General features: G+C 37.7%; 2 protein-coding genes across 4 annotated transcripts; one reads left to right on the top strand and one right to left on the bottom strand.

Annotated features, from left to right (window-relative positions):
* Window positions 1–3353: 3353 nt before the first annotated feature.
* On the top strand, window positions 3354–10926 carry LOC148879466 (putative cellulose synthase A catalytic subunit 3 [UDP-forming]). Of its 2 annotated transcripts, none has more exons than XM_088960998.1 (14): window positions 3354–3728; window positions 3853–4048; window positions 4133–4344; window positions 4526–4625; window positions 4787–4961; window positions 5870–6136; window positions 6230–6575; window positions 6676–6813; window positions 6896–7021; window positions 7122–7334; window positions 7450–7735; window positions 8495–8688; window positions 8784–9134; window positions 9224–10926. In XM_088960998.1, the coding sequence occupies exons 1-14, from the start codon at window positions 3648–3650 to the stop codon at window positions 9806–9808; spliced, it is 3270 nt and encodes a 1089-aa protein (XP_088817124.1). In that variant the 5' UTR covers window positions 3354–3647; the 3' UTR covers window positions 9809–10926. The 2 variants fall into 2 exon arrangements, with proteins under 2 accessions (XP_088817124.1, XP_088817123.1); XM_088960997.1 differs by having other exon boundaries at window positions 3363–3728; window positions 8492–8688.
* Window positions 10927–11363: 437 nt separating this feature from the next.
* On the bottom strand, window positions 11364–15980 carry LOC148879465 (ubiquinol oxidase 2, mitochondrial-like). Of its 2 annotated transcripts, XM_088960999.1 has the most exons (5): window positions 14300–15980; window positions 12789–13920; window positions 12435–12563; window positions 11864–12352; window positions 11364–11741 (listed from the first exon to the last, which is right to left on the bottom strand). In XM_088960999.1, exons 2-5 carry the CDS (start codon window positions 13347–13349, stop codon window positions 11682–11684), a joined length of 1239 nt encoding a protein of 412 aa, XP_088817125.1. In that variant the 5' UTR covers window positions 13350–13920; window positions 14300–15980; the 3' UTR covers window positions 11364–11681. The 2 variants fall into 2 exon arrangements, with proteins under 2 accessions (XP_088817125.1, XP_088817126.1); XM_088961000.1 differs by having other exon boundaries at window positions 12789–15980.
* Between the last annotated feature and the right edge of the window lie 615 nt (window positions 15981–16595).

The following is a 16595-nucleotide window of genomic DNA, read 5'->3' as shown; positions in this document are numbered from 1 at the left end:
TGTTTTCTTTTTTTTGAATTTTTAGTGTTTTGTTATGATTTCCAATGTTTTTTTATAATTTCCTTTTTTTTACATTTTCTATTTTCTACAATCTATAAATTTTCCTATATTTTTTGTTATTTATGTGTTTTTCTATAATTTTTGCTTTTTTCTACAATTTTTATTTTCTGATTTTGTTTTTCAATTTCTACAATTTCTATAATTTGAAAATATATATTTTATTTTGTTTGCAATTTCTATAATTTTTTATATTTTTGTAATTTCTATGTTTTTATGTATTTTATATTTGAAAATATTTTTTGAACTTTTCCTTTTTTTCATGTATAAATGTTAAAATGGTAATATATTAACACTAGTTAATTTATTTAGTATATATTTTATATTTTTCTGTGAAGGTTAAAATGGTAATATATTAACACCCATTAGTTTGTTTAACGTCAAGTTAGTGACATGGTGAGTTCTAGACATTTTGAAAAGTTGTGGCGAGTTTAAGAGAAATGCTGAAAACTCATGGTGAGTTTTAGACAATTTTAGTGTACTTTTAGAAATTTACCATGTGGCTGATACTCAATATATCCTTCTAATCATTTTTGTCATCAAATTGAATATTGGGTTGATGGGGAGTGGGTGCCTTGCCTTGAACCTGCCTAATAGTAGGGACGGGGTGGAGTGTCTTGACTATGGGGCGGGGACAGGGATGGGGTGCCCTGTAATTGTTAATTATTAGTGAAATTAACAATTATTTTTATTGTTAATTATTAATTTTCATTCCTATATAATTGTTAATTATTAGTGAAATTAATAAAAATGTTAGCTTTTGTATTTATTTTATTTATTTAAAGTCAATCAAATTTTCATTAAAAATAATGAAATTAATAACAATTATTAAAATTAATACAAATGATTAATGAAATTAAATTTATTAAAAAAATATTTGTTCATATTAAATTAACAATAATTATTTTCTGTAAATCAACATTAAATGAAAAATACAATTATTAAAATTTTAAATATTAACAATAAAATTGAATATTTTTAGTTAATTAACAGCAAATTTTGATTATTAATTTATCAAATAATTAATAGTAAATAAAATTATTCAGTCTTTTAGATTTCCCGTGCATCGCACGGGTCTCTACTAGTACAATATATTGAAAATAAATTTTATGAAGTTTGAATCAACGACTCTTTGGTAAAAACATTGAATTCATACCAAGACATGATATAAATCTCAAGCATATAGGCGGATTCATTTAATTTAAGTGAATCAAATTTGATTATATAAGATCATGTAAGGGTAGATCCTTATTTGATTTAATTATAATGAGGGTTTGAACTTGGGCAGGCTTAACCTGAGCCCCACTAGATCTAACTTGAGCTTTTGCACAGGTTGAGCTTGACCTTTTAGATTCCAAGCTAAGCTTGGGCCAGAAAACTCAGGATTGGCTTAGGTTAAAGCCTCGGGTAGCTTAATCTAAGCCCAAGCCCAATGTGACCCGAACATTCTATACATGTATTTTGTGTATTTTTAGGTCAAAGTCATATTTAGTTTATATTACTAATAATACGCAGTACATTAATCATTTTTAGATTAACCTATTAATAACATTCAATATCCAAATAAATCCAAATCCAAGCTAGGGATAAGATTCTTCTCATATCTAACTATTAATGAATCTAAGTATATCCAACTCAATCTAAACCATTTTTGCAACCACATTAACATGGGTTATATAAAGGGAGTGGGCTTGCTAGGGCACTAAGGGTTTCAAATGTTCTCCCAATGTTCCAACTTCCAATAACTGTCTCTTTTTAATTGGCGAGTCATATTTTATCCCTAGAATATCTCTCCACGTTCCCAAAGCAACTGCAACTCAATGAGGGGTATATATAAAACTCTGGGGATTGAAAGGGTACACTAAGAAGGAAAAAAATCTGGCTGGTCAAGGGCTTCTTATTGATTTTGATTGTTTGGATGGGAAACAGAAGTTAAATTCCACTTGTTGAGCCACATGATATGACAGACCACACTTAGCATTCCAAAAAGTCCTATAGTTTCTTTTGGCCTTTATGGAGTACATAGAACTACAACCCTAGATTCTATACGCAATTAAGTGCTATAAGAACAGTTCAGTCACCTTTCAGTAAAGATCCAAGGAGAAGTTCACCAATAAATTCCTACAAATATAAAATATTAAAAGTATTCTTACCTTCTTTGGTTAATTAATTAACTAATTCATAAGATTTCCTAGTTTTCACTTTTCACATGTCATGTGGAAATAACAAGATATATAGACACCCTCGTTGATGGCAACTGGAATGAATGACTAATTTAAACTTTTTGTTCTATTTGCTAGTTGTCTGGATCAACCTAACCCATTAGCTGGTTACAAGACATTTTGGTGGAGACTCTTTCTTTTCTTTTTCCTGGTATTATCATTTCTTGTTTTTGGAGTATTAATCCTAATTATTGGTTAAACAGTACCCACAATGAATGGTTTTATTTGCTTGTTTTCTAGCTAAAGAAAAAAATATCTCATAACTTGCCACGTGTTTATTTATTGAGCATCTGGGTCAAGATTAGGATGCATGAGACACGACAATAGTTGACTCCATTTCCATTGCATCTCAAACCAAAGTAATAAATGACTACTCGACTAACGTTTTCCAGTCATCCTTCATCCTTGACCCAGACTTGAACCGGTGGATTGATGATCCAGAAATCCAGACAGCTAATTTGGCCTTGGGGTTCGGTTGAATCACCCAACCCGTCACTTGGCCAGCTTGTGTGGTCAACGCCCGGTTTATTAATTTTAACTGTTGTGTTGGAACAACGGAGTGTTTCGCAATCGCAACGTGACTTGTTTGGCTGGGAGTAACATTTTTAATGTGTTTTGGTTTTTTAATTGAAACTTCTTGCAATGACAACGGAGAAAAGTGTTTTACTTTTTCGTTTCCCAATGTATTCACGTGGAGGTAAATTGTATGGTACTAGTAGTACGTGTAGTAGTAGCAAATCACTTTCGCAGTAAATGCAGTATTTCCGTATCGGTGTTTTCGTTTCGTATAAACCGGCAACAACAATTAATGGCAAGTCCCAGACGGCCAGAAGAACAAGTTTCCAATAATTATGGTTTTGTGCTGGTACAGTGAAGAGAGAGTGAGACTGTGAGAGAGAGAACAAATGATTAGCGTAAAAACTTGAGTCAAAACCCAAACTAAGAGGCGAAAGAAGCGTAAAGATTCGAGAAAGCAGAGAGAAACTTGATTTATAAAAAAAAGTGTGTGTGGGGTCAAAACAAGGAATTTTACAGCTAAAAGTCTGCAATATTTCATCACTCTCTTCTCTCATCATTGGTCGTGATAGAGATTAATTATTTTTTGACGCTTCGCTTTGGTTGTGTCGGTGGAGTTTTTTCTTTTTCTTTTTCTATTTTCCAAGAAGCTGTTCGTGAAAATGGTGTAGAGAGGAGTTGGTGTGACATTGACACTTGGCAGCTGTATGCACCTGAGGTTTAACTCAGTTTTTTGTTCTTGTTTTTTTTTTTTTTTCCCTGATGGCGATATGTTAAAGAAGGAAAGAATAGTTTTCAAGGAAAAAAATCGGGTTTTTTATCTGGGTTTTCAAGGAGAGTGGCAGATGAACAATGGAGGCCGCTGCAGGTTTAGTTGCAGGCTCCTACAACAGGAATGAACTAGTCGTCATCCGTCGGGAAGGAGAATGTGGGGTAAGTGTTCTTTGATTTGCTCTGGTTTTTCAGATCCAGCATTGCTGGTTGGGTGTTTAACCTTTGAAGAATTTGGAAATTTTAAGCTTTTGGGTTTTCTTTGTTCTTGTTGTTGTTGTTGCAGCCGAAGCCACTGCAGACACTGGTTGGTCAAACCTGCCAGATTTGTGGGGATGATGTTGGTCTTAATGTTGATGGAGAGCTCTTCGTTGCCTGCAACGAATGTGCCTTTCCAATCTGCAGGACTTGCTACGAGTACGAGAGGAGAGAAGGAAACCAGGTCTGTCCACAGTGCAAAACTCGATTCAAACGTCTCAAGGGTGAGCTCTGCTACTAGTTCTGCAATTCCTTTTTGTCTTCTTCGTTTTGGTATCTTGTTGTTCAAAGAAATTTGGAATTTCCAGGGTCTGCTAGAGTGGCGGGCGATGAAGAAGAAGATGATATCGACGACCTTGAGAATGAATTTAATTTCGCTGGGAGGGATAAGCGGGATATACAGTACCTTTCGGAGGCTATGCTTCAGGGGCAAATGGCCTATGGCCGAGCTGGGGATGCTGACATGCCTCAAGCAGTTCAAACAACGACCCAACTTCCTCTGCTGACCGACGGCCAGATGGTACCAGCTTCCTCTGCTTACCAATGATCCAACTTCGTCAGCTCTGCAAATTTCTTTTTCCTTTTTCTTATCAAGCATACTAACACGCACATATTGTCTTAGTTGAATGAATTTCTTTGCTGGTCTGTCTTCTCCTAGTGTTGATACAGAACTGTTTCTTATAGAATCTGGGCTGTTGTAGGTTGACGATATCCCTCCTGAACAGCATGCTTTGGTCCCATCTTTCATGGCCAATGGAGGGAGAAGCCATCCACTTCCTTTCTCAGATCCTAGCGTACCAGGTGCTTTGATCTACCCTTTGAACTGCATCTATTTGTGTTCTTTTAGCTGAGTTTATTAGCCATAGGGTGACTTGCTATTTATTTATTTTTTCATTCCTGAGCTGCGACGCTCTTCTTTGTTAAGATACACCTTGAAAGTTTTCATTTTCTTTCATTTGCAGTTCAACCCAGATCTATGGATCCGTCCAAGGACTTGGCTGCATATGGTTATGGAAGTGTGGCTTGGAAGGAAAGGATGGAGAATTGGAAGCAAAGGCAAGAGAAACTACAGGTCATGAAGAATGAAAACGGTAGCAAGGATTGGGACAATGACGGTGATGGGCCAGATCTTCCCTTGTAAGTGCTCAAAAAAAAAACGCTCTCTAGTATCTGAAAGAAAAAGTCACTGGAAAATTGGTGATGATGTTATTGTTTTATATTCAGTTGCATAATTTTGGACATCTCAATGGAAAATTAATTCATTACAGAGCTTCTATATCATCTGAAATTAGATAATTCAGTGATAATAAGATGATACCTGATATTGTGGAATTATCTTACTGTCTTTCCTTGATGATAAATTGATTGGATTGTCAAGGAGTTGGTTTGCTTAAAGCAACTTGTTTTTGTACTCGACTACTCCCTGCATTATGATACCTTATGCCTGTATATACCTAATCTACCAGCGTCACACACAGTATGTAGCCAATACAACATCAAGTACCTATGTTAAAACATGTTTTAACAAATCATAACATAAAAAATCATAGTTCAATTAAATTAGCAAGAGATATGTTTTGAGAAATGGCTTTCAGCTTAAAAAATAGATATAAAGCGTGATGTAAACATATTAAATGGGCCACTCCTACCTGTGCTCCATGTTCTGGATCTTGGAAAATGGAGGGTTATATTCCTATTTCCTATATCCATGTCTGTTTTAGTATCTCTATGTGACTTCATAGCTCCTGCAAGCTTTCAAACTCTTTAAAATCTTAAGTAATGCTATTATGTTTTTAAACTGTAATTGTTAATCATAGGAATTAACACTTTTTCCTTTCACTTTATCTCAAATTCTTTTTCCATTAACTAAAAATGTTTTTTTATTAATCGCTGTTAATCTTTGAAAGCTAACTTTAATTCTTTAATGTACTCCAATTGCTTGATTATAGTATTGGACTTCCCTTGTACATATTACTTATTTCTATCATTAGCTGAAAACTGTAATGACCTTGCTTTGTTATGGTTCTTTAACTTCTATTTGTCAGAATGGATGGAGCTAGACAACCGTTATCAAGAAAATTGCCTATTCCATCAAGTCAAATTAACCCCTATCGAATGATCATCATAATCCGACTTGTAGTTCTTGGGTTCTTTCTTCATTACCGTGTCACAAATCCAGTAAATGATGCATATCCATTGTGGCTCATATCTGTGATATGCGAGATTTGGTTTGCCATTTCATGGATCCTGGATCAGTTTCCAAAGTGGCTCCCAATTGATCGGGAAACCTATCTAGATCGGCTATCCTTAAGGTAGTGTTCAGTTAAATTCACCGGACTTGATTTTTTTTTCTTGAATGCCCAGCAATATATTCAAAAAGTTATAATTTGTGATTGTTTTTGCAGGTATGAGAAAGAAGGCCAGCCTTCTCAACTCTCTTCGGTTGATATATTTGTGAGTACGGTGGATCCATTAAAAGAGCCTCCTCTGGTTACTGCAAACACAGTTCTATCCATTCTTGCTGTGGACTACCCTGTCGACAAAGTTTCTTGCTATGTATCAGATGATGGTGCTGCCATGCTGACATTTGAAGCATTATCAGAAACATCTGAATTTGCAAGGAAGTGGGTCCCTTTCTGCAAGAAATTCAATATTGAACCTAGGGCACCCGAGTGGTATTTTGCTCAGAAAATTGATTACCTTAAAGATAAGGTCCTAACTTCATTCATCAAAGAAAGAAGGGCTATGAAGGTAATGAAGTCACAGTTAAATCCAGTCATTAACCACACCATACTTGTTGCTTTGTTGGTGAGTGGTTAATATAATAAAATATTTTGGATTGGACTTGCAGAGAGAATATGAAGAGTTCAAAGTTCGAATCAATGCTTTGGTTGCGAAGGCTCAAAAGGTACCAGAAGAAGGGTGGACAATGCAGGATGGAACTCCATGGCCTGGAAATAATGTCCGAGATCATCCTGGCATGATTCAGGTAAAGATGTGGAGTTATAATATTCAATCCCAGATTTTATCGAGTCTGCTTTCTAATATTTCTTTTGTGATCTGCACTTCAGGTCTTTCTAGGACAAAGTGGGGGACATGACACAGAGGGAAATGAACTTCCTCGCTTAGTTTATGTCTCTAGAGAGAAGAGACCAGGATTTAATCACCACAAAAAGGCTGGTGCCATGAATGCTTTGGTAAGCGACCAATAAACAGCCGATTGTTTTCATTTATTGTTATGAGACTGATAGAAATGTTTTATTTCTTTTTTGTTGGGTAACTTGTCTAATAAACCAGGTCAGGGTCTCTGCTGTGCTCACCAATGCACCTTATCTATTAAACTTGGATTGTGATCACTACATTAATAACAGCAAGGCTCTCAGAGAGGCAATGTGTTTCATGATGGATCCACTATTGGGAAAGAAAGTGTGTTATGTGCAATTCCCACAAAGGTTTGATGGCATTGATAGGCATGACAGATATGCCAACAGGAACATTGTATTTTTTGATGTGAGTTGCATTGTCCAGTCTTATAATTTGCTTTCTTAGTCTTTCTTTGTGTTCACATAGAATGTATAGTTGCAGCTTTCTATGATGAAACTAATGGATAAGTTTCCTGCACCAGATTAACATGAAGGGTCTGGATGGGATTCAAGGGCCCATTTATGTTGGGACTGGATGTGCGTTTAGAAGGCAAGCTCTGTATGGTTATGATGCTCCAAAGACAAAGAAGCCACCCACAAGGACATGCAATTGTTGGCCAAAGTGGTGCTGCTGTGGATGCTGTTGTTCTCGGAAGAGGAAGAAGAAGACAACAAAGCCTAAATCTGATAAGAAAAAGAGGGGTTTTAGGAGGGAAGATGCGGGGCTACCTGTTCTTGCTTTGGAGAGTATTGAAGAGAGCATTGGAGGTAAAAAGTTTTTCTTATTTAATGGCAGTTACATCATTCTTCTTTTTCTCATTAAACTTCAAAGTTTACATTTAGATTCATATATTATTTTTTAGTTTCTTCCTCTTGAAGATTATGTGCAAATAATTATTTGGTGCACTGTTTGAGGACTTTATAATATACTTCAATTGTCACATTTTATCTTATGGTCAGTCTGAGCTTTATCGGTCATTAGAAAAATTAGTGGTGTTGGCCAATCTCTTTCAAAATGTCTATGCCTATTTTAATTGAAAAAGACAAGTATTTGCTCATTAAGTCATGCATGAAGCTTTCTGAAGATTCTATTTACACAATTACACATCTCAACTTTGTTACTGACTAGAGCAAATCTATGTTGCAAATTGTCAGTTGAATTGGTTTTCCAGTTGCCTGTTCAAGCACCACTGAATGTTTGATTGACTTGGGTATTACCGTTTTCATGCCAAAAAACAGGATTCTAAGACCTATCCAGGATAATAAAGATAGGCTAGAGGGATGTATGATTTTGTCAAATAATGTTAAAGAAAACCATGTATTTGCAGTATTTGCACATTTGAAGTTCAAGCTATGAATTCATTTTAGCTGCATGTAGTTCATAGTTGAATCATGTTTCTTTTCCTTTTTACCAATTCCTGTCAGTTCTGGTTCTGTTCATCCCATTTCCCTCCCATATTGGGTATTGCATCTATCATATGGTGATAATCGTGTTCCCTTACTTTGTTGGACTTTTATATTCAGCAGTTGAGAGTGAGAAGTCAGCTGTGACATCTGAGCAGAAGTTGGAAAAGAAGTTTGGACAATCTCCTGTGTTTGTTGCATCCACCTTGCTTGAAGATGGTGGTTCATTGAAAAGTGCAAGCCCTGCTTCTCTGCTGAAAGAAGCCATTCACGTAATCAGTTGTGGCTATGAGGACAAGACAGATTGGGGAAAAGAGGTAAGCTTACTGGTTGACTGCTTCTTGACTTCTCTATATACAGTTCTCTCTTTTCAGAGTTCTTTCGACCCTCCACTAAGCATATTTTTCATCAGGTTGGTTGGATCTATGGTTCCGTTACAGAAGATATCCTTACAGGTTTTAAGATGCACTGCCATGGATGGCAATCAATATATTGTATCCCATCAAGGCCAGCATTTAAGGGATCTGCACCCATCAATCTCTCCGATCGTCTGCACCAGGTCCTTCGGTGGGCTCTGGGCTCTGTAGAAATTTTCTTGAGCAGGCACTGTCCTCTATGGTATGGATATGGGGGTGGTTTGAAATGGCTGGAGCGTCTATCTTACATAAATGCTACCGTCTATCCATGGACTTCCATTCCTCTACTGGCATACTGTACCTTACCTGCTGTGTGCTTGCTTACTGGCAAATTTATCACTCCAGAGGTATAAAACTTATCAATATGCTACTGACAAGAAACACCTTGACTTTATGTCACTGGTCCTTACAAATTTCTATTTCATTTCTTCTGCAGCTTAGCAATGTTGCTAGCTTATGGTTTCTGTCACTTTTCATCTGTATCTTTGCTACAAGCATCCTTGAAATGAGATGGAGTGGTGTAGGTATTGATGACTGGTGGAGGAATGAGCAATTTTGGGTCATAGGAGGTGTTTCTGCACATCTTTTTGCAGTCTTCCAGGGACTTCTGAAGGTTTTGGCTGGTATAGATACCAATTTCACTGTTACGTCAAAGGCAGGGGATGATGAAGAATTCTCAGAGCTATACATGTTCAAGTGGACCACGCTGCTCATCCCTCCTACAACATTACTACTAATAAATATTATAGGAGTGGTTGCTGGCATCTCAAATGCAATAAACAATGGTTATGAGTCATGGGGTCCTTTGTTTGGTAGGCTCTTTTTTGCCTTCTGGGTGATTGTCCACCTCTATCCCTTCCTCAAGGGTCTATTGGGCCGGCAGAATAGAACTCCCACAATTATTATTGTGTGGTCTATTCTTCTTGCCTCAATCTTCTCCCTTCTGTGGGTCCGCATTGATCCATTCTTGGCCAAGTCGGATGGTCCTATACTGGAGGATTGTGGATTGGACTGTAATTAACAGGTCGCTGAGGAGTAGGCCCTATGTTCTTATTAAAGATGACACTCTGGAGTTTAATGATCATGTTCTTTTCAGCATAATGAGACAAACGGAGATGGACATTTACAAAAGGGAGTTTGGTTTAGTGGCAGTCTGCAATCTGTAGATACACATGTGGATTGTGTTGGTGCAATTTTGGAGGACTTGTCTTTATGGCTACTTCTGATGAAGGAAATCCAAGAGGGTAGTATCTCAGCTTGCTGCAAATATATAAGTTTATCATTTCCTTGGATGTTATTTAGCAGTTGTTGAGCAGTGTGCTTCTTGATTCTTTATTGGTTTAGTTAGTGAAAGAGGGGAACAGTGAAGGGTAGATTACATTGTTACTATGTGATATTGAAGTTTTATTTGGCTATCTCTACATTGTTCTTCTTTACAATAAGGGTGGGATTTTTCCTGAAAAACATGTAACAAAGATGGAGATCTTGGAGGTGAATAAGTCACACCAAAGACATGATGTTTTAGTAGCAATAGTGAAACTACAATTGGTTTACAGTGATGATGATAGTTTGGCTGGAGCCAGCAATCCAGCGAAATGCTTTTGATAGAGAGGGGTTTATACATAATAGAATGTGCTATCCCCTTTGGGTTGTCCAAATTCTTAGTAGGACAATATTTAACATTTTCTTGGTGGTAGCATTTGCCGCCTATCATTCATGGAAGTAGCAGTCTGCATCTCCCATGGAAGCTACCTGCTTAAAGAAGTCTGCATATCCACCCTCCTGGAAGCCGATTGGAATTCAGCCAAAATTTATACCCCACTTAGAATTGGCATGAGCCATAGCTGTGCAAATCAGTCTCGAAGGAGGGCTGCTTGTAAGGACAAGCAATCTATGAACCACAGGTTATCATTACAAGAATGGATATCTTTACAGTAGTGAAGAGTATGTTGAAAGTTTAGTTTTACTTTATTACCTTAGAGGTTGTTGAGTTGGCATTAGATGGATTCATTTGCTTTTCTTTTATTTGTTTCTCTTTCTTCTAGAAAAATAGGGAAGAAGAGAAACGTTTCTTGAAGTGATCATTTATTTCCTTGTCTTTGTTATGTCGAGAAAAAATAAATATACAATGTTACAGCATATTGATGTGACTCTAGTATTTGTGGTTGGGGACAGGATCAGTTGGCTATCGTCTCCCAGAAGACTGTATTTTACTAGGAATTTCTCAAATGCTTCCTTTAGTTCCTCTGGTTTATTCTGCAAACAAGTTCCATTTAGTTCCAGTGTTGTATCTTCAATGGTTCACTCAAATTTTACTTGATCAGGACAATTTATATAAGTTTATACTTGAGAGTCGAACCAACAAATTAAAGACTTTGTATTTAGATATTTATCAACCCTTACGTGTTCATATCAGTGCATCAATCCCTCAATTTGGGTCATGTTGGTCTGATATAAAAGGAAACATAGGAATGGATCTGAGATATCGGGATTCAATGAGTAAGCGTTGAGTTTTCAAATAAAAAGAACAAAAAGAAGTATTGGATTAACATCAATGATTATACTGCAACTTTCAATGAGTAAGCATTTGAAGTTTAATTATTCATTGAATTCGCAAAAATCACATATATTACTCAGCTACTTACATTTAAAATTACCAGATTTTTCTAATTTTTCTAGAGGAAAAATAGAAACAACAATGACACAAACAGAGGAATCAAACAAGAAGGCCGACGGCCATAAGAAACCTAGTTGTAGTGTATTTACAGGAGAAAAATCGAGACACTAGATCAAAAACTCATTAAAGAGCTACTTTATTAAAAGAAACAGAAGATACTATCCTTCAGCTTCTACTGAACTATAGATACCCTCGTCCCTCCATCCATTCAGTGATTTCAGTGATACCCTAGTGGAGCAGGAATTTCCCTCAGCTCCTGTCCTTGGAAGTGTATGTCCTGCAATTCCAATATAAACAAATCAATCAATCAATCAATCAAATGCATCTGCAAAGAGGTAGCTGATATCCCCAAAAAGAGAAAAACCAAGAAACAGTAAAAAAGGAAGAAGAGATGATTACCGATGCAAAGTGGTTGACGTCACGGTGATGCGCCTCGTCGGCTCTTACGGCCAGCACGACATCCCGGAGAGTAGAGTCCGGTGGCAGATGCCAGTAGTCGATGGCGATCGCTGGGGCAGGGACGTTCTCGATGTTGCCTTTGTCCAATTCCTTGAGAAACTCGGTGTACGAGTGAATGGCCTCCTCCTCCAGGTAGCCGACAGCACGGTGTGCGAGCTTCGGCGAGATCAAGTAAGCAAGGAAGTAGGCGTTGAAGAAGATGCCTTGAACTGTGAAAACCAGAGCTCGCTCGTACCACTTCGGCTGAGACACTTCCATGAATGTCATCAGGTGCATTCGCTCGTTCTCTGCTTCTTCCAACAGAGCCTTAATCCAACCCCCACTATGCTCGAATCGCCTTAGTGATTTGCAGTGCAACAGCATCCCTGCCACCATGCCCGGTACTGCTGCCACGGTCTCTAGCATCATTGCCCGACACCCGTATCGCCTCTGTAACAGAAGAAAAATTAAGATCAAAGTTAAGGGTATTTTCGTCTTCTAAATGTTCTATGATGCCGGGAAAAGTGGGTACCTGAAAGAAAAGGTCGGTTGGGTATCGGAGAGTTTTGACAGTCCAGTAAGCCATTTTGTCTAGGAACTTGTTCGGTTCGTGATGCTTCTTCAGATCGATTGACAGGTCCGCTTGGTAGGTCTCCCATGGCTGTTTCCAAATTATCGAAATACCCACTTTAACATTCACTTTTTACAAAATTATATTAAATGGAAAAATTTGTTTATTTTCTTTCTATGATACGTCAGCCCCATAACCGGAATGATATTAGACACGTGGCATTTATGACCTTTAAGCCGAAGATATTTTGCCACGTGGGCATTGGGCGGCGGGGGGGCACCGAACCGACTACATTGGAAACGTTGAAATACGTACCCGAAAGGAGTTCCACCTCCAAACCGTGCCGTCCTCCTTGGTGACCTTGGAGGGAACTAGCCCCCAGTAACTTACGATTGGCTTCGGCTTGTCACTGGGGCTATCGGAAGTGCCACCGGTTGAATCGGTCTGTAGCCCGTTCCGCGTTTGTTCATCTCCACCCAAAGCTCCGGTGCTCCCATTCCGTACCCCCAGCACCGGAAGTCTGATCGACGCCACGCTCGTCCTTGCCGCTGCAGCGTAGAGGAAACTGGTAGTCCCGGTGAGGAGCGGCTCGCTGGTGACCAGACGGGAGGTGGTCGCCGTGGAGAAGAGGCGTGGAGCCAGCTGCATCAGCAGCGGTCCGACCATCTTCGAACCCTTCATCATTGAGAAGACACTTGGAGAAATCAAAACCAAAGTCGAAGAATCGAAGCGTAGGAAGGAGAAAAGAAGGTTGGTTGATCGCAGATGGGAGAAACTTTCTGAAGCTTTTGTTATTGAAACGATGGTGATTGGTTCTGGTTGAAATGAGGGTTTATATAGGTAGTACCAGCACGAGGCTCGTGGGACTTTCTCCATTATAATTAAATAATCTTAATCACGAACTTGAGTTGTAAAAGCATTTTGGCATCACATCATCTGACGACGTGGCAGTCATAAGTGTGCTCGCCACGAGAAAAAAAAAAAAAGAGTAGAGGAAAAGGAAGAACTTGGGCAGCAAGTTTGACATTTGTGATGACGTGGCGTCCTCTTCCGGATTACAACGGATGTAGCTGACCAACACCTTAAGACCAACCCAAGAAAAATAAAAACGTTGACTTTGACTAAAAGTGTGGTAATCAATCCTACGGTTGGAGATAGTTGAGTGGGGCCCGCTGTGGTAGGCCAAATTTACCAATTATCAGGGTTTTTGAGTTTCTCAGAACAACTAGGCAGCTTACGGCTGGCAAATATAGCTGATGGTACTCGTCACGACTGATTTCCGGGAAAAAAAGGAAAATCAAGAATGTTGACGTGGGTAGTGACGAATTGGTCTTTGACCATGGGTTCAATAATCAATAGCCAGAGATCTGGTTCCGGTATAAACCCAATACTGTATTCCTTTCACACTAGTGACTTGTAAATGTGTCACATCCTTTTCACTTTAGTCCTGTAAACGGGTCGGATCCAGAAAGAATGAAAACCATATTTGGATATTGTATATAATTAAATGTTTTAGAAATATAATATTTGATAAATAAATGATTTAGAAATTAGATTCAAATAATATACATTATTAATAAAATAAATAAAAATAACCTCTACACCTATGAAATATATGATCGTATAAAATATAAATATTTAAACCAAATTTATTAATAAGAAGCATATATTAATTTTATATAAACATATGTATATACATACTAGTATTATTAGATTATAAGCCATAAGGCGAGATTCATTCATTAAATGCTAAGATTACAATATCAGAGAATTAAAATGGTAAGAAAATTGAAAGAAATATGAATATTATTAAAGAAAAGACTCACTTGTTGGGCAAAAGGAGTGTAACGGTGTAACCATGATCACCGGGAGAAGACAGCCCGAAAAACCTCCACAATGAGTTAAGAAAAGTAGAAAACACTAATTGCCATAGGAACCCCCAGTTCACCAATCAGATCTAACTGAACAGGAAAGGGGTGTCCATGCACCGGTTTTTTGGGTTGCACCATGTTTAAATCAAAATCAATTTGAATGGATCGGATGAATCAATTAAGTATTGAATTGGACCAGTTCAGGTTTGATGGTCCAGTGGATGTATATGGGATTAGATTGGATTGATAGGCGATAAGAATATAGGGGTCAACGGACCAGATTTGGTTGAAACCAATTTGAACATATTCAATCGTCCAAGCATTGAGTTAGACTGTTCCAAATGGGCCAAAATATTCATTAGATTGGATCGAGCCTAATTCACTTATAATAGATTCATATTCTCACACTTGCCAGCAAGGTTTTTAAAACCGAATCGGACAGGGAGTCATTTTTGGGACCGGTTCCCGGGTTGAATGGTCCGAATGGGCAACCCATTCTAACAAAAAACAAAAAAAACAAAAAAAACAAAAAAAACAAAAAACGGCCAAAAACCATTGTCAGAGATTATAGTTTGATGGTTTGATTGCCTAGGTCAATAATTCGCTGACCAAATCAATGGTTTTTGCAAGGTTCAAAGTATCGACATGTATCGGCCTGTATCAGCCGATACGTATCGTTCCGAGACCCCTCCAATACGCCCCTACAGTGGGTGTATCAGAGGTTTGACCAGTTCAGGGTGTGGAGGAGGCCTAAACCGGCTCCCCTGAACCAATTGCGAAAAAAAAATTAAAAAAAAGCACTAAAATGTATCTATTTGCCTGATATGCCCATACCGGCGTATCAATATTTTGAACCTTGGGTTTTTGGCCAAAAAGCGATTTTGGGGTGAAACATAACTGAATTCTCGATTTTTCAGTCTTGTTTGAAAACTACTACTTGTCGTTCCAAGAATTTTCCATTAGACAAAGTAGCGATCCCTTAGGCTCAGTTTGGAAGGAATACAAATACAAATATGTACATAACAACTATATACAAAATAATACAAAATACATGGTTTTGCACTCTACATATATATTTGTATTTGTACTCTTTTCAAATAATACAAAATACTCGGTTTGGAAGGAGTACAAATGCAAATATGTAGAGTGCAAAATCATGTATTTTGTATATAATTGTTCTGCACATATTTGTGTTTGTACTCCTTCCAAACTGAGGAATACAAATACAAATTTGTTGAGTACAAAACCTTATATTTTATATGTATTTGCACTGCACCTATTTGTATTTATACTATTTTAAAACTGAGCCTTAAATAAAAAAACAAACAAATCTAATTCAACCAAATTGATTTTTGAGCTTGGACTTAGCAATTTCATGCCAGTGTGATTTGTCCCCGCCTAACTCAAGACTTGATTATCAAAACAAAAGCAGAAAATGAGAAAAAAAAAAACAGCAAATTCCAAAAGCCTAATATTCTAAATTCGTAATCCTCCTCTTAGGACTAAGGATCTCCTGCCCACGATAACTCTCCTCACGTTTATCCACCACACACAATCCCCGTAAATTGAGAACATAATAGCAATATAGAATAAAACAAAGCTAAAGGCTGAGAACAAATGAAGAGACTCGATAGATACTTATTGTGAGAGTGGTTCAAGCAATTTATATGGGACCCCATATAACCGATTACTTGGCGGGAAAGAAACCCGACTCCAAAAACAAATTCACACATGTTATTCGCCAAGGTGGACCGTGGAAGTGGGTGTACCCATCCTGAGACTTGACCAAGGGATCAGTGCCTCTCTCATGGGTACAATTAACAAACTCAATTAAATAAAAAGAAAATCATTACCAAAAAATTAACAATTATACTAAATTAATAAAAACAATGGGTGAGATTATTTACTTCCGCATTCATGGGGATGGGGATCTCCACAAAAGTAGCAAGAGATGACGTAACGCGTGACGATATATTTAAACTTTAAACTATTAAAGATTTAAAGTAGATTATGGGTATGGACCCCGTGGATTTATAAAAAAAAATAAATAAATAAAAAAGAAGAAGATTATGGGTATGATCACTGGTGAATTCAGATCTGCGCTCTACAACGTCCCACGGCACATTTCCACTTCCACTGTGTATGTGCTGCGGGGTGCCCTTTGTGGGGCACAAATGTAAATTCATCACTGGTGGGTTCACATGTAAGAATTGGGATCTGTTACTCACACTGGGCGTCTCACAATAACCTC

The sequence above is a fragment of the Nelumbo lutea genome, chromosome 1, assembly GCF_056320005.1.
Source record: "Nelumbo lutea isolate HS-2025 chromosome 1, American lotus-T2T, whole genome shotgun sequence".
Classification (NCBI taxonomy): domain Eukaryota; kingdom Viridiplantae; phylum Streptophyta; class Magnoliopsida; order Proteales; family Nelumbonaceae; genus Nelumbo; species Nelumbo lutea.
Note: the sequence above shows the minus strand (reverse complement) of the source record. Positions and strands in the feature narration are given on the sequence as shown.